The sequence below is a fragment of the Lepisosteus oculatus genome, chromosome 10 (assembly GCF_040954835.1).
Source record: "Lepisosteus oculatus isolate fLepOcu1 chromosome 10, fLepOcu1.hap2, whole genome shotgun sequence".
Taxonomy (NCBI): domain Eukaryota; kingdom Metazoa; phylum Chordata; class Actinopteri; order Semionotiformes; family Lepisosteidae; genus Lepisosteus; species Lepisosteus oculatus.
This window is the reverse complement of record NC_090705.1, coordinates 31,251,186-31,270,258: the sequence shown is the minus strand read 5'-3', so window position 1 is coordinate 31,270,258 and position 19,073 is coordinate 31,251,186. Positions and strand designations below refer to the sequence as shown.

Below are 19,073 nucleotides of genomic sequence, written 5' to 3'. Positions count from 1 at the left end.
GGGTATGGGACTAGTTATGGTGTAGAATAATATTTTGAAGGGTTAGAGTCACTGTGCTCCAGAGCCTATCCCAGGAAGCACTGCACACAGAGTGGGATACAAACTGGACAGGACACCGGTCCATTGCAGAGCACACACAGATACAGACACACAACAGGGACAATTTTACAGAAGCCAATTAACCTACCAGTACATCTGGAGAACCCAGAGGAAACCCAAGCTAATATGGGGGAACATGCAAACTCCACTCAGACAGCACCCCAGGAACTGACCCCAGGGCCCAAGAGCTGCAAGGCTATGCTAACTGCTGTGCCAACATGCTGATTTTTAAGGTATAATTTGCAAAAATAATACTGATTCAATTTTTTTAAAACATTTTATACAATGACATTTTTTATCTTAAGTTATTAAATTATCACTGAATTTCTCAATGCAACTGACAGTCCTCTCAGATCGGTTAAAAATTACAGCAATTTAAAATTGTTCTATAGATCAACATGTTGAAGAGCCTAGACAAATGGCAAAACCACACCGGTCTACAGTGGTCTGACATTAAGAAAATTATTCAAATTATTCCATAGACGAAGGAAGACAGCACAAAAAAAGCAGAGTACAGTGTGGTATTAACATGTTTTTTTTCTGTTATAATTATTCATTTAAATTAAAGCAAGCAAAAGCTGTAATTTCCTTTCAATTAAAATAACGTAAAATATAAAAATGTGTTCCATTAAGCTGAATTAAACATTTTAACTTACATAGCATAGTAAATTCATTTATTCAGTTTATTTTTTTGACTGGAAGGATTTCCATTTAGCAATTGCCCTTGCTTAAAACAAAGCCCTCATGTACCACGAACCTTACTCTTTAGATTCCTAATGTTGCCTGATAATCAGTTTTGCAAAAGAGGCCTGCTGGGTTGACAATCAGAGTCTTTGTGTTTTCAGTTAATTAATTTCACCATTAAAGAGATTTCAGCTTCATAGCACAATTTAATGACATAAACAAAAAGCATTTTAAACATATATCCCAAAAACATTCCAGTACCAAAACCTGAAAAAAAAATTCTGATCTAAACTTCAATTTCAGCTTGTGATACGTAACTGTGCCATGCAGATTATTCTATCGAATTTTGTTACACGCTGTATTTCTTAGAGCAATGTCTTTGTATCACCTTTTTTGTTGAAAAACCAATTAATCTATTAAGACCAATTAAGCATTTTGTATCTTCATGGATAATCCACTTATCTATACTGTCGGTTTGAAATTAATGAATTCATGCAAATTACAACTGAATAAAAGTACATATTAAATTTATGGTTTAACCATTTTGAAACCTCAACCTTAAACTGAAGAGTGAATTTAGGTATTAAATTAACTACATAAGGTTGAGGAGTGATGAAGTTACAACAGCACAGAAGTGAAGTTTGAGGCATGAGTAGATATAGACCATAAAAAAAAATAATGAATTGTTGCTTTTTTGTGGTTTGTGGGTGTGCTCATCACCTTGCAATTGTGTTTTTCATTTTGTTGCCACCTACTAACAACACTTTTAAATTAGACTTAAAAATTAGCAATTTGATTAAATTAAAAAGAGTATATAGAATATAAACAGGAAAGATTAACAAATAAATTATTCTCAGTTGAATACATATTCACCCCCATTGCTACTAGAGCCCAAAATCAGCTCAGGAGCAAATTGATTGTTTTTGAAGGGCTTAGCCTGTGTGTTATCAAAGTGTAATAATTTGGGGATATTCTTAATCATGTAAGTGATTTTTAATAATGTATATTTTAATCATGTAAATAAAGACTTTTATGGGGTAATGTATATACTAATAAAAAAAAGTAACCATGAAGCTTAAGGAGCCCAGTGAAGCAGAGAGGTAAAGGAAAACATCAGCCATTGATAATCCATCTCAGTACCATGAAGTCCATCTTTAAGAAATAAATGGTTTATCATGCCACCTAGACACTACTGAGATCAATTAACCCTCCCAAAATGAGCAGCCAGGAAAGCAGGAAACTGGGTATGGATAGCCACCATTAAGCCTTAAGGTAAACCACCAATGTCCTTGAAATGTCTGTCATTAACAATAAGCTAGTCCCTAACAAATCTGGCAAGTATCAACAGACAATGAGCTAGAAATAATCCTTTAAAATCTATGAGATGCACTGCATACATGCGACAGAAGGTTTTGTGTTCAGACTAGGGCTGGGCGATAATTCGATAATGATAATTATCGCGATATAATTTTCCTCGATATAATTTTAACAAAAGTTAGATAAATGTTCGATATATATGTTTATGCTTTGCGCATGATATGCGCATACGCACAAAATACTGCGGGAGTGCGTGTGTCTGTTGCAGACCGGGCAGCTAACATGATGTTGTTGATCCACATGGAGGTGGCTGACAGGACTGTAGTCAGAGTGGAGAAATGAGCGATACTGAAGCAAATGTAGAGCTGCCAACAACCAGCTCGAAGGACGATGACATCGTCGACAGAAAAGGTAATTCAACTTCGGTAATTTGGAGATATTTTGGCTTTTTACGATCAGACATAAAACAGAGCACTTTAAACTTTGCAGTCTGTCTGAGCCATCTTCTATGTACAGTTTGTTTTATCACACCGCAGTATTTCATTTTTCTATTTAGATATTAATTTTGTAAAATAAACTCATGCATATTTTGACGTAAAAAAGACTTGAATACTCTCTACCTCAGATTTGTTTAATGTTTCCGCTGTTTGGCAAGTGTTTGTTGTGTTCTTAAAATAAAGAGTTGTTTAATTTACCAATTAACTGTCTGGTTTCTTCAACTTTCACTCAGGAGAAAAAATCTGCCTTTAAACTTGAAAGAGATAATGATTTGACATTTATCGTGATAATTATCGATATCGACTGGTATGAAAATTTCTATCGTGATAATATTTTTGGCCATATCGCCCAGCCCTAGTTCAGACAATTCAAAATGTGTTTTTTTGTTGTTGTTCTAAATCCAAAATGCTCTGTCTGGCACAAGCCCAACACATCACTCAGTCAACACCATCTGAAGTGTCAAACATGGTGGGGGAGGTATCATGTAAAGGCAGTGCCGTCACCATCAGGGAGCAGACGGCTCTTAGGACTGAGGTGGAAACTGATGGTGCAGACAGCACACACAAATCCTGGTAGAAAACCTACTTAAATCAGCCAAGGATCTTTGAATTGTGGGATGAAACTGGAGCACCTGGAAGAAGGCCAGGCAAAACGGTGGGATAAAAACAAAAGTGAGGTGAACATGACCTAAAGCACAAGGCCAGAGACACTGCAGTGGTCTGAGAAGAAGAGTGGATGTTTTTGCGTGTCCAAGTCAAAGCCCTGACTTCAATCTCAAAAAGGCTTGATTGGGTGGCTTGGTGGTGCAGTTTTTAGCATTGTTGCCTGTTGAAACGTGGGTTTCCTTCAGATGCTCCAGCTTCCTCCCACAGTAAATACTGGTGGTTAATAGGCTTCCGTAAAATTGGACTTCGTGTATGGGGGGGGGGCTGGTGTCCCATCCTGGCTGTATCCTACCTTGGACGCATTGTTTGCCGGGCTAGGCTCTGGCTCCCGAGACCCCACACTGGATAAATCGGCTTTGGAAATCGATGGATGGGCTTGAAGATTGCAATCCATCAGCTATCCCCAAGACACTTGTCAGAACTGTACTAATTATGCCAAGACAAACAGGCAAAACTTACAGAAAATCCTACTGTGGAAAGGTGGGAAAGGTGACAGTAGCAACTGCTGCCAAAAGTGCTTCTACCAAATACTGACCTATTGGGCTGAATACATATGCAATGTGTAAAGTAAACTTAATGTCTTCTTTGAATGTCCTGTGTTGATATTTAACCTCCTCCTCTTCAGCACTTATTGTAACCACTAACACTTTTAATAAGAATAGCTCTTTTTAATAACATAAATCCTTGTTAAAAAGTGTGATCTTGTAAGTAGGGTGTAAATTCTTCTGTACACAATTGTTAATTGCAGTGTAACGCATGCACGATAAATCCTGCTTATTTCTAAATTACCAAAATATAAAGGAACAGCAAGATCCTTTTCATGCTACAACGTTCTGCTAAACAGCGTACAACGCTCTTGTGTGCAAACCCTTCAGAAGTGGAGAGTGTTGGAAAAATGTTACAGAAATAAAAAGCAACTGCTTTTGATGAATTATTTCTCAATTGCGTTCCAGGCACACTATCTGCTGTTTAGTGATGAACGAAAATAGGCAATATTCATGTTTGAAAAAGTAATTCTTAAAATGGATCTTTGCTTGGAGGAAACATTGATGGGGAAAACACATTAAGCTTGTGAGTCACTTGTTCTTCAAAAACAAATTAATAAACAAGAACATCAGAATGCCTTATATTATCCTTGCTTTCAGGCATCACTTTGACGGTGTCTCATAGTCTATAGCCACCACTTGACAGATATGAATATATGCTTTTATTCCCCAGTGATAGTACCTTCAGGTAGTCAAACTGCCATCATTGTTTTATAAAGTGTTTCCCTGAAAGCACTGAATTCTCAGCATTCTCACCAAAAGACACAAATAAGACAGTTTGTAATACAACTGAATGCCAGTTTATTTCTCCTTTATTGTCCCTTATTCGGCTATAAATACATGTTTCAAAACATACCTGTAATATGAAATATACACTAGTGTGCATACTAAAGAAATACCGTATACTGTATGTAGTATTGGAAAAAAAACATTTAATTTGATTAATCCAGCAAAGGGCAATACAAGATAACTATTGATATAGATAAATATTGAGTAGCACTTGTTGACTGATTAAAAAAATACAGTACACAGGCATTAAATAGACTGGGTTTTGGGTTTTGGAGGAAAAGCAGAAACAAATTACAGATCTTTTACAATTAGCTTAATTTGGTTACATACTTGTTTAAATGTTTTTGAATATTATGATGAACTACTCTAGTTCATAATTGTCTATAGTCTCCAAAATATTTTTCAAATGGTGCTCAAAAAATCCTACACCACTGCCAAGACTGTACAATTTCCGCTCATTCTTCTTTGCAAATGTGTTCAAGCTCTGTCAAGTTGGTTTCAATTGATTTGGACAACAGTTTTCAAGAAGTGCCACATATTCAAGTCAAGACTTTAATCAGGCCATTCAAGGGCATTTACTTTTTTCTTTCTAAGCCACTACAGTGCAGCTTTCTCTTTGTGATTTGGGTCATTATTCCACCAAAAGGTGAATTTTTATCCCAGTTTTAGGTCTTCAGCAGACTGTATCAGGTTTTGCTCTACGTTTTGCCTGCACTTTGCTCCATTCATTTTCCCCTCAGTGTTGATTATTTTCCCAGTCCTGGCTGATAAGAAGCAGCCCCATGACATAATACATATCACAATTTCAGAATTTTATTTTTGCTACATTTTCACAAGATGGTGCCTACCCTTTTCAAATTGTCTCAACATTTGTTTTTCACTTGAAGGTTGTGTGTTACAATCTGTAAATATTAGTCAAATAAATTATGATGTTATGTTTCTTGATATCAGGCCACATAATATGTTACTTTGGAAATTATGTGTGAACTCTCTATTAGCACTGAATATTGGCAGAATATACAGTATCTACTGGTAATGCAATTGGAAAGTGGTAAAAAAAAACAGTGATAAAATGTGAGCTTTAAATTCTTTTCACATTAAATCAATATCATTCATTTGATAACAACAAGAGCTGCATGTGATTAAAGTAATGTCAAACCAAAAAAGACTGAATTAAGGCACTAGCACTCAAAGCAAAGTGCCTGACACCTGAATGCTACATTGGTACCAAGACTATGACAGGGACCACAATTAATTGAGATATAGCTAAAGCTGGGTGTCCAGGCACGCCACAACATGTTCAGTAATATTTTCTGCTTTAAAATACAAAACTACAGACTTGTAACCAACAATTACATTACTTCTTAGCTGAAGTTAACTCTAACTCCTTAGAACGGGCTGGAAAATCAGAAAGTAAAACTGTTCATGTCATTGTTATGGTCAAGCATCTGGAGACTTTTTAAAAATAATATATCCAAGACCGTTTCAATCCACGCATCCATTTTCTAACCACTTTATCCAGTACAGGATCATAGGGGAGATGGAGACTAACTTGGCACACAATGGGCACAAGGCAGGATACACCCTGGACAGGAAGCTCATACATCACAGGACATACACAGACACAAACACGCCAGAGAAACATTTCATAGAAGCTAATTAACCTAGCAGCATGTCTTTGTACTGTGGGAGGAAACCAGAGCACCTGGAGGATACCCATGCCAACGCAGGGAGAATATAGAAATAGTACTCCAGGAACTGAATCCAGGGCCACGTCATGTAGAGACAGCAATGCTAAGCACTGTGCCGCCCAGCTATAATGTTGTTTCTCCTTTACAGAGAAATGAAGGAGTAAACAGAAGGGTTTCAGATCCAAATTATGCATCTCAAAATGGGGAGCAATATCTGCTCTAACCTTGCGTTTCTTCTGTGCAATGCAGGTACACTGCCGTCCTAAACCTGCACTATAATACTGCTGTAAGCAAAGCAGGTTGAAACTTTTTTAAGAAAAAAGGGCATTTAATCTTATGCAAATTTGAGTATACAAGCCACAGAGATTGAACTTACATTCTTTGGACATTCCCACTTCAAAGCACCTCTGCAGCCGACAGTACTGGCATCGATTCCTTGTGACTTTATTGATGACACAGTTTTTCTCTCTGTGACACGTGTAAACCATGTTCTTCTGAATGCTTCTGCGGAAAAAACCCTGAAATATATGAAAAGAGAGAGGAGAAACCAATAAACTTTGCCGTGTTTGTATTCCATTTCAAATCTAAGAAGATTGTTTGATTTCTGTTGTTACAAAGACTATTTGTTTTGATATATATTTTTGCCAGAATATGGTTGGAGCCAGCGATGTACTCCAGAGACATTCCAAAAAGAACATCAAATAAAGCTTGTGTTACAGGCCAAAAAGTTGCCTGCAGCCATAGTGAATGTGTAATAACAAAATGGATAAAACACTTTGTACGAAGTGCTGAGTTGTCTTTTAACTAGAGCCATAAGCTACATAGCATTCCAAACCTTTCCACAACAGCAACGGCAGATTAATCAAAGAGCATTTAGAACTTTTAACTGAAAATGCAACTCCCTTTCTTTTCATTAAAAACATCATACAGCTAAAACAAATGGTATTTCCTAATTGATATACAGTGAGCGTGCAAACACGTGTATATAGAAAATAAATCAAGGAGCAGACTGGAAAAAAAGCCACAACAGATTAAACCACCACCATAATACATTGACACGTACATTTAACAAGTAACGGTATATACTGTATAATATGCTGATGCTTCAGTGTATGTAAAAAGAAATAATACATTCAAATTAAACACTATCTACTGTAGGTTCTCACTGGTATAAGAAAACAGAAGGCTTTGAGTAGAGTAATGTGCTAGTTCTTTGAAACCTCCATGTACAGGTTGATAGCAGTAGACAGGCATTTGTTAAAAGAAGATAACACACAGACAAGGGGCTTCTTGTATTGTACTGTACATGCTATGAAACAATTAATCCCTGTTGGAGTGACCCACGTACCACCTCATAGTTCATCAACTCAGACCACATCTTAAACAGGGCAAAGCCACACAAGACTGAGTATTATTTAGAAATATATGAAGCATCAAAATATCTCTAAAGGATGCACTTTAGTGGAAATGCGGCATATGTTTTGATTTTTTCCAAACAAATCTCTTCAGACAGGAATAATAATGCTTACTATGTATGTTCAAAAAACGTTCTTTGAGTTTTCAAAACACTTATTCTGAAAAGTCTTTCTTAGAACTTTCTAGAAAACGTTGAAAATACTTATTTTTAGAGGAGCTGTACAGCTGTCCCAACTGGTGAGACATGAAATAAATTGACAATGAGTACATGGTGTTTTTGTTTGGAACAAAAAAACGACAACAACAGCAACAATTATTTTAGCACTAAAGCAGACATTAATTTTATTTCTGGTTGCTTTATTTGATTGAGGATTCAGTGTAGGCCGCAGTATACAGTAGCAAAGGTCTTCTCCTCAGCCTCAGACAAATTATTCTATATACCTGGCTGAAACTGAGTACCACTAAACAGCTCCCCCCTGTGAACAGTTGTAGGCGACCCAGTGCTTTTTTTAATTTCCTTTAACACAACGCACAAACTGAAGAGTAAAACAGGACTCCACATGTTGGATAGCAGGATCCTCACAAAGGTCATTTTCTCCTTTTTAAAACTTCATTATCAAACTGAAGTGTCAGCCCACATGTATAAGGATCCAAATTGAAACAATAAGTACCAGTGCAGCTAGAGCAGGAATATTTTGTTTTTCATTTTACCAATGAACCTATTTTATGGAACAGAACTGCCACTGGCCATAATAAAATGAATATCAGACAATATTTTGGGAGTCACAATTCAATAAAAACACATTTTGCACATACTGTAGTCACTAAAATGTAACATAATTACATTTTAACTATCGCAATTTTCACAGTGTGCTTATTAGTATGTGCTGCATATTTTTCATTTCCTAGTTATTTAATCTGAAAGCACTGTCTTCTTTTGCTAGAGGAGACACTATCTCCTTTTAAAACAGAAAATACCTAAACAGCTTAATGCTTCTGAGACAACATGAATACCTCTTCTTCATCTTCAGGTGCTAAGATCCTTGTAAATACAAGGCAGGGAGACATATTTTACGAACCAATGAGTGCTTTGAAGGGCAAGTTGTTCATACCTGCTTCACACTTCCTGGTTAGATTTAATCCTGGAGCACTTTCTGTGTGGAGTCTGCACGTTCACCCAGTGACTGTGTGGGTTTGGACTGGGTGCTCCAGTTCCTCCCACAGTTCAAAGACACACTGTCTCCATTAACTGGCGTTTCTAAATTTTCTCCTTGTGTGTCTATACAGTATGTTTAGATCAGACATGTTCCCATTGGGGGCAGCATGGTGGCACAGTGATGAGCACTGCTGCCTTACCATGATGGGGACCTGAGTTCAATTTCTTGGATACTGTTTGTATGGAGTTGGTATAATCTTCATGTGTTCGCAAGGGTTTCCTTTGGGTGCTTCCATTTCTTACCACAGTACACAAATATACTGTACTGGTAGGTTAAAAAGCCTCTGGGAAAATTGCCCTTGGTGTGAGTGACTGCTTGTCTGTGTCTGTGTGTGAATTGCGATGGACTGGCATCCTGTCCAGGATGTATCCTGCTTTGTGCCTGTTGGTTAGGTTAGGCTCAGTTTCCCCCTCAACAATGGTTAGAAAATGGATGGAAATCTTGCGCCCCAGATTGCAGATGAGCCCATAGTTAGTGAAACTGGTGTTAATAGTATGGGTGTGTTTGTATTGGTTTGTTCCCCAAGATGCCTTGTGGCCATTGCTTGCTGGTATAGACTCAGGCTCCCCTATCACCCTGTATTAGATAAAGCGGTAAGAAAATTGATGGATGATCTTTCCAATTAGTTTGTGAGTAATATGAATGGCGTTGTTCTTGCATTATTCTAGTAATTCACTAGTCATTCATACAATACTCCTTATGTGTTGCAACACAGTGGAGCTGCCAGAGCCTCCAACAACACTATAGATTCTAATGGAAATGTATAAGAAGTTCATGAGTGAAAGACATTTCCATCAGGCTGCTCATAACCTGAGAGTAATGGATGTCTGTCTCACTTCCCAATTAACACAGCCTTCCATCTGAGGGCTTGCATAAGAGCAGGTAATATTTCTGCAGCTATAAATGGAACATGTCTTGCCATTAAACAGACATGAATCACTCAGCTGTTTCAAATCATACAAACTGAAAGTACACCTTTGGAAAAGGACCACTCCTGGTTAGAGTAAAGAAAAAGCTGGATGGCACAACTGCTCATTTCATAATCACAGAGCAAGCAAAGTGTAACATCTGCTTTGTACGTACATGATGTTCTGGCACAAAGGAACATTTTCAATGTATGAAAGCAAAGGGACATCAAAGTGAACTGTAAGCACAAAACCACTAAAGTACACTTGAAAAGCACAAAGATGATGAATCGGGTCTTTTATGAGCAGTTTGTTTTTATTTAAATATTTGCATTAACGCAAAAATGTTCTGGTGAGACGGGCTGTTTCTCCAGGAAGTATTGAGCAAATAGCTTTTTAAAAGAAAACTAACAATAATTTTATTACTGTATGTGATTCTATGTCCTGTAACAAATGTTTAGTGAGGAGTCTTATGACAACTGCATTTACAGAATACATTCACGCACTGTTAGTGCCATAACAGAAATTAAGCTTGAGAGGAATGTGCTAATGAAACAGAGTATGAAAGGTAAAAACTACATATTAAGACAGGCTTATCTGCAGAATTCTAAATATTCAAAACTGTGACAGACAATGTGAGAATATGCCAGGAACCCAAGGAATTAAGTAATGGTTAGGGGCATAAGACCTTAGAATTACTGCAGACTCGAAGGGGGCACCAGCTACACACACAGTAATTCTCTAAACAAGATGTAAAAACTGTTTAGCGCTGTTAAAGTCAGTGACAAATCCTGCCATCCTATGGATATCAATACCAGCCTTGTGTAACACCCTGTCAGCAGAGAGATGTCTTTTGCAGCCCAATTCTTGATGATGAGAATCTGGACCGATCACACCTGTGATAAACATACTAAACTGTATAGTTGAAACAGCTGCTGTTAGCTGTTAGCATAACAGAAGCATCACATCTTCACATACATTCGTGAGTCTGTTAGGTAAGGCCTTCCACATTTCAAACCAACGTGCTGCAAGCCGAATTTGGATTTTGTGAATAACACAACAATCTACTTAGATTAGTATGATGCAGTTTTGAAGTGTGTTGGATTTATTTAACTCTGCCTTGAAAAAAAACACTGTAAACTGAATCACTGTCTCTCAAAAGTTAGAAATCCTTTTTTCAGACAACAATTCTTTCCAGAAATTATTTTCTTAAAAAAAAAAAACTAGACCACTGCAGTGGGACTTCTGTGCAAAGCAGCACCTTTTATTTTGTAACCCTGTTCCTAGTTATTGTGTGGGAAATCCCAAAAGGTATTCTAAGAAAGAAAGTGGATTGCTCTTCCAATATTTAATGGTCTGTCGTGACATATTATAACAAAGCTGTGCCAAACCAAATTTGGTGTAGCTTAGCTTTGTGAACCTGTGGGCCTGTTCACTACAACAATGCCAAAGGCAAACATTTAATTCAAGGATATGAAGGTACTGGTGGCAAAACCAGACAGTTCTGTCTAATAGCATGGCAATAAAAACATTCGTGTGCCCCTCCTGACAAGCAGTCTGAGATAAATGGCAGTCCGTCAAGAAGTGAATTTTAGTAATGCATTTTGCTTCACAGACCTCATTACACCCACGCACTGTATAAAGCCATGCCAATCCTGTTTGTTTTTTAATCTGTCCAATCTATTTATTTCTTGCTGACAATTTCAGGAGTGTGTTTTCATTATCTGGATTACAGAACAATGAATATTTAGTCAACTTTGCTGGTACAAAGTCTTTTCAGTGAAGAGGCAGTGAAGTTTTAGACCTTCAAGTTCAAGTTCAAGTTCAAGTTTATTGTCATTACACTCATATACATGGTATATGGTATAACGAAATGCTATTAGCTAGCTACATCTTGTGTAGCAAAAGAAAGACAGAGACAACAGGCAGTGTGCAAAAAACAACAAAAGACGATGTGCAAAAAAAAAACAACAACAGGCAAGACCTTCCAGTCCACCCTAATTAATTATACAATTTAATCCCACTAATCAGGCAATTATAGAGAATCAATATTTAAGACAAAAGCTTGCATTGGAATGGATTGATGAGCCTGACATTTAGTATCTTCTGCTCTCTTTTTTCTCCATTTTACTACTCTGAGCTGGTGGCCTCGAATGCCACCTACACTTCCTGTGGTCATGAGCACAACAGTACTCTCTTGTGAATGGCACCAGACTGCCACTTTTACCCATAAAATAAATTGAACCCTCTTGCCTTTGAATGGGACCCCTTCCTCCAGCAGAGTTCCCCCTATAAACAATATCTTAATTGGGATCATTATCTTGCATCTTGTTATCTTAATGGGGAATGGATAGGGTGTCACTCATTGCCATGTCATGTTAGGTGTTCTCATTTACAGATTAAAAAATGAAAGTGCCATCCATAAATTATTCAAATCCCATTGTATCAGGTTGTGTTCTCTGAGCATTCACCACTGGCAGAAAAGGCATCAGATTATTTTTCACTCTTAATTGTGTTGATATCTTATCTCTCCTGTGGAAAGTGGAGAGGGACACACGAAACCCCATAGGATCACAACGAAGAGGAGCAATTAAGCAGCCCTATTATTTACACCTTGAGGTTGCTACAGAGAAGAGGTAATTCTATTACAAGTGGATGAAAAAAAGTTGCTGTTCACTTTTGTATGAGATGTGTATTACTCTGTTGAACATGGGAGAGGTGACTACAAGGTTAGACTGCATTCAAAAGAACTCCCTATACAGAGTAAATAAGAGCCCAAGAAAGAACCAAAGTGCACAAAGAAAGGCTTTGTCGCCGCTGAATGTGAAACCTCTGAAGATAAAACACAAGCAAAAGGCAGCCTGAAAAGGCACTGTTAAATAACTCTTTTTTTCAAACACAAAACAAGATGAACTGCCAGGTCAGGAGCCCTCCTGACTGTTAGGGATCTGCTGATTCTGCGTTTGGCGAAGAAGGCAGTTTTTCTGCTTATTTCAGCTGAGATAGCTCAGCACACAGAATGTACCTTGTCACTCTCCAAAAGTGGTGTGTTTCAAAGAAGACTTGGCTTCATAGCAAAATGTCTTTGGGTGCTTAATATAAACCAATTAAGCTAACTAAATAATAAGTCATAGGTTTATTCCATGCTGAAAAGAGAAGAAAGAAAACACAACGTTTTCGGCCGTGGAGCCTTCTTCAGGTGACAGGTGACACCTGAAGAAGGCTCCACTGCCGAAATGTTGTGTTTTCTTTCTTCTCTTTTCAGTATGGAATAAACCCATTACTTGTTATTTTGCAGCCAGCGCATGCTGACGCAGCTACTCACCTTAACTAAATAATATCTGACAATACCGAAGAAGGCTCCACAGCCAAAACATTGTGTTTTCTTTTTTCTCTTTTCAGCGTGGAATAAACCTATTACTTGTTCCTTTGCAGCCTACGCATGCTGATGCAGCTACCCACCTGAACCACCACAAGAACTGTATATGACTTCCAAAATATGCTGTGTAAAAATCAGTTCAGAGTTTCAGAAAACAGGTACAATAGAAAATAAACTATTAAGTATTTCATATATATATATAATGTTTAATCTTCAATCAATCCAGTAAAGGACTTTCTGTAAGTTCTATACAGGTGCAGACAGGTATGTACTGATGGGCCTTTAAAGATTTGCCAATTTCCCTCTTTCCTTCACACCTGAAGAAGGCTACACAGCTGAAACATTCTGTCTCTTTTCTTTTCCTTTCAGCATGGAATAAACCTTTACCAGTTCCTTACTTCTCTTGATGTTTCCAAGAGCACTCCTGATGTAAAGAATATTAGAAGGACATGCAAGCATTCCATACCAGATAATACACCGGTCATTATAAGACTAAATTCTGGAATATAATTGAAAATTTGGCCATGAACTCTGAGTAATGTCCAGAAGCACAAAACAATGAGGAGAAGCAATGGAAATGAGTTTTCCTTGTGGGGCTGATTCTCCATGACAGGATGACAAACTCAGCTATCCAGGAGAGTCAATTGAGGTGGTATGGGCAACTGGGGTAAGTCTACATACACCCTTGTATAGATTCGTCCATTGGGGCTCAAACCGGGGAAAGATCATGAGGCTGACAAAGACAGACCTGAGGAACTTTCTCTTGGCTAGCCTGGGATACTTGGGAATCCCCCGGTAGTAACTACCTTCCAACTTGCTGACAACATACAGGAAAAATAATGCTTAAAGAACAAAAGAGGATTTCAATAACAGCGAGGTTAATCAAGGACCTCACATCCCCTTACTACACATGACGTGGTTCTAAATTGAAAAAAGAAGGCACTTTACCTTAATGTTCTTTTCTTTAACCTTCTTCTCTAATCTTTCTTTTTAAAGCCTTTAAATCAGCATGCTCAAACTTTATCTCAGTGAGCACTCAGGCACAGGCACTGACTTGAAACCTCCACAAAGTGAGGGAAACATTTTCTTCTCCTCTCGCCCATCCTCAGTCTGTGTCCTCAAACATACACAAGGACCAGATGTGTTCACTTGACTTCTGCTTTTTTAGTGGTTAATTAACTTCTTCCCACTGTGACCTCGGTCCAGACCTTCAAAACCCACATTATTTGTCATGAAAATTACAAACACAAAAAAGCGAAGCCCCAAGAGGTAGTAAATTTATCCAGTCAGCCAACTATCCAATATATAAGAAAATAAAGTGCTTTTTAGGAAGCAGTTGGGACAGATTGGAATAATCTTGCTCTGGACTTCTGCACTGATTTTCTGTGTTGGACAGCTGCATCTGTGCCAAAGTTCAAGACATCTTCCTCTCTGCCTATAAACCTCCATACTTCAAGTTCAAGGTAAAGAGTACCAGAAATATTTTCTAACAATTGATTAAGCACTTCACATAAAACAAATTAATTTATTTCTTAGATCATTATCAGATTTCAAAAGTATTGTCAAGTTTCACTTCAGTCTTGCGACAAACATGAAACTTCATGCTGATGGGGGTATGTGAAACCAATTGGAAAAAATCAGCACAATACGAGAAGTCTAAAAACAAGTTTTAATACTACTAATAATAAATAAGAATAACTTTAATTTATAAAGTGCCTTTCCAAACCCAAGGATGTTGACATAAAACTATGAGTGTATATAAACTATATAAATTATATATTATATTGTATAAACTATTTAAATTACAGCACATTCACACAGAAATTGGGAAATATAAGATTAAGGAGAAAAACATAATGTCCCACGAATTGCGACGTGATGTCAATTCAATTCAATTTATTTTTGTATAGTGCCTTTCATAACAAGGTTCCCCTTAACAAAGCTCTGTGGCAGTACTGTACATGACATTACAGTGGTGTGTAACGTGATGTGGACCTTCCTGCACACTAGTCCCTGTAACAATTAACGTAATGTGACGTACAAGCAAATAAATACAGGTTCTGCAGCAGACATCTCACTGCAGAAATAATCCAACTTGATCCGCATGGGGCAAAACTGTTTTTAAATTGAAAGCAATATTCCAATCAGATTTAAAGAGATATATTCACAACGCTGCTTACATACAATGTCATAGGGCTCCACGTCACCAGAAGTTTTTTCACCTTGTTCTGAAAATGTTGTCTATTTTGTGTTTTAACTTGGAGTTCTGAAATGCACTCATCAACACTGATTCTTTCTATGCCCGAAATACAGTGCCTTGCGAAAGTATTCGGCCCCCTTGAACTTTTCAACCTTTTGCCACATTTCAGGCTTCAAACATAAAGATCTAAATTTTTTATTTTATGTGAAGAATCACCAACAAGTGGGACACAATTGTGAAGTGGAACGAAATCTATTGGATTTTTGAAACTTTTTTAACTAATAAAAAAATGAAAAGTGGGGCGTGCAAAATTATTCGGCCCCTTTACTTTCAGTGCAGCAAACTCACTCCAGAAGTTCAGCGAGGATCTCTGAATGATCCAATGTTGTCCTAAATGACTGATGGTGATAAATAGAATCCACCTGTGTGTAATCAAGTCTCTGTATAAATGCACCTGGTCTGTGATAGTCTCAAGGTTCTGTTGAAAGCGCAGAAAGCATCATGAAGACCAAGGAACACACCAGGCAGGTCCGTAATACTGTTGTGGAGAAGTTTAAAGCCGGATTTGGATACAAAAAGATTTCCCAAGCTTCAAACATCCCAAGGAGCACTGTGCAAGCGATCATCTTGAAATGGAAGGAGTATCAGACCACTGCAAATCTACCAAGACCTGGCCGTCCCTCTAAACTTTCAGCTCAGACAAGGAGAAGACTGATCAGAGATGCAGCCAAGAGGCCCATGATCACTCTGGATGAACTGCAGAGAACTACAGCTGAGGTGGGAGAGTCTGTCCATAGGACAACAATCAGTCTTACACTGCACAAATCTGGCCTTTATGGAAGAGTGGCAAGAAGAAAGCCATTTCTCAAAGATATCCATAAAAAATCTCGTCTAAAGTTTGCCACAAGCCACCTGGGAGACACCCCAAACATGTGGAAGAAGGTGCTCTGGTCAGATGAAACCAAAATCGAACTTTTTGGCCACAATGCAAAACGATATGTTTGGCGTAAAAGCAACACAGCTCATCACCCTCAACACACCATCCCCACTGTCAAACATGGTGGTGGCAGCATCATGGTTTGGGCCTGCTTTTCTTCAGCAGGGACAGGGAAGATGGTTAAAATTGAGGGGAAGATGGATGCAGCCAAATACAGGACCATTCTGGATGAAAACCTGTTGGAGTCTGCAAAAGACCTGAAACTGGGACGGAGATTTATCTTCCAACAAGACAATGATCCCAAACATACAGCAAAATCTACAAAGGAATGGTTCACAAATAAATGTATCCAGGTGTTTGAATGGCCAAGTCAAAGTCCAGACCTGAATCCAATCGAGAATCTGTGGAAAGAGATGAAAACTGCTGTTCACAAACGCTCTCCATCCAACCTCACTGAGCTTGAGCTGTTTTGCAAGGAAGAATGGGCAAGAATTTCAGTCTCTCGATGTGCAAAACTGATAGAGACATACCCCAAGCGACTTGCAGCTGTAATCGCAGCAAAAGGTGGCTCTACAAAGTATTAACGCAAGGGGGCCGAATAATTTTGCACGCCCCACTTTTCATTTTTTTATTAGTTAAAAAAGTTTCAAAAATCCAATAGATTTCGTTCCACTTCACAATTGTGTCCCACTTGTTGGTGATTCTTCACATAAAATAAAAAATGTATATCTTTATGTTTGAAGCCTGAAATGTGGCAAAAAGTTGAAAAGTTCAAGGGGGCCGAATACTTTCGCAAGGCACTGTATAACAATAGCGTTGCAGTTTCCCTTTAAGGGGAGTCGCATGGTGGCGCAGTGGGGAACATTCTGGAACATTCTGAAATTCAATTCTGGACAAGGGGCTCTATCTATATGGAGTTTGTATGTTCATGTGGGTTTCCTCCAAGTGCTCTCCAGTGTTCTATAGTCAAAAGACATACTGGTTGGAGCATTTGGTTCCTGGGAAAATTGGCTCTGGTGTGAGTGTGTGAGTGTTTGTAGTTGTGTGTGCCCTGTGATGGACTGGCATCCCTTCAAGGGCGTATCCTTCCCTGTGCTGGGATGGTCTCCCACTTCCCCGCGACCATATATTGGATAGAACAGGTAGAAAATATATGGCTGGTATCCAAGTGTTTAAAGAAGTGAACCATTATTCAGACCAATATTAAAATAAGCTTAACAGAAAGCTCTGGGTGAAACCCAAAATGCAAACTATAATCCATTACTGTATCGCATGCTGTATCAGCTCTCTTTCGCCCCTTCATGTTTGTGCATCATTTTTAAATCTGCTGCAGGGAACATCACATTGTGCTGTAAGATTTTATTATTTTAAAAGCTTTCAAATAGATGTGGATGTACCTTAAAACATCATGTGTTATTGTTACAAACATTTTTAAAAGATGTCGATGTTTTGTGGTCCTTCTAACTTTGAATAACTAACTCAATAAAATTGTCACAGAGTTAACAAGGTTTCATTAAAGTGTGAAAACAAAGAAGCAAAGAATTTAAGTTAGAAAGTACAGGAACATTTCGCTGTACGTTGTGATTTATTTAACTAATCTTTGTTAGCTTTCAAATGAGTAATAGGTGAATTCACTGCTAAATTGAGTCAGTCTCACTGTATTCCCCTAACACGTACAGTATCTTTGATTAAATAATCAAAGAGGAAAGAACATTCTTACTGTATGTTATCCTAGCCTACAGACCTTGTACTTCTACAGCAAGCGCTGTAAGGCCTACACAATACTTCATGGGCAAACACAGACACTACATGGCCCTGGTGTGGATGAAGCAAAGTACCGATATTTAATTAACTCAATCAGATTTCAGCTTTGAAAACAGGTGCAATAGGATGCAGAGCTAACACTGAAACAACAATGGGATGACTGAGGGGAACAAAAGAATTACCTGAGAAATATGGAATAAAACAGTCATGACTATGGTGGACTCAAAATCCTAGGAGCTACTCTGGCCTGTGAATGACTTTAACAACATATTTAGATACATTAACCTAGCAAGGATATGTATATTTATACAAGCATCTAATTTTTTGTTTTTTCCTGTCATTTCCTGTTGGTTTACTGCCTAGCATTTACAAATCATATTAAAGGCTTACATTTGCAACATCCTTCCTGCAAATTATGTTTTAGGGGATTAGATCAATGTGGGTAACATTCTGTGAATGTTACAAATGTGAAGACTAGGTAGCTTTTCGTTTTAAAAATCTTTTATATGGAAACTCTCATTTAAGAGAATGGTTCACTGTCTCCATGTACTGTACAGTAAATTGGAAAGGAAGGAGTCCATTTAAATGAAAGAAAAAAGTGATAGAAATAGGAGTGGTGAACTTTAATTATACAAATAGACTTTTTCTTGCATGATACGGTAGCAGAGCATCAGAGCTTACTATAGTATTTATTAACACTGCTGAATTTAAATATGAAACTCATGAGTAAAAAGCTTCTGGTTCTCCACAGCTTGTTCTAATTAGTGTGACCTAGCAGCTCAGGATGCAGTCTCAGATTCCTGTAAGGGGTGATCGAGAGGTCTCACTTGATATTCATGCCAACTAAGCCTCGACACACTGATCTTGAAACTCAAGAAAGCCATGTTTGAGCTTGTATTTGGACTTCAAAACTACCTTTCACCGCCACATGTGTTTATTCGGTTTCTCTACAGGTTTTTCAGGTCTT

General features: G+C 37.9%; 1 protein-coding gene across 4 annotated transcripts in view; it reads right to left on the bottom strand.

The window, feature by feature from the left end:
- Nucleotides 1–19,073, bottom strand: part of LOC102697701 (retinoic acid receptor beta) — a 246,308-nt gene that overhangs the window by 45,255 nt on the left and 181,980 nt on the right. For all 4 annotated transcript variants that reach the window (XM_069195083.1, XM_069195084.1, XM_006635769.3 and 1 more), the window contains one exon: nucleotides 6,665–6,806. In XM_069195083.1, the coding sequence (XP_069051184.1) occupies nucleotides 6,665–6,806 (142 nt within the window). The remainder of the gene's footprint in view (nucleotides 1–6,664; nucleotides 6,807–19,073) is intronic.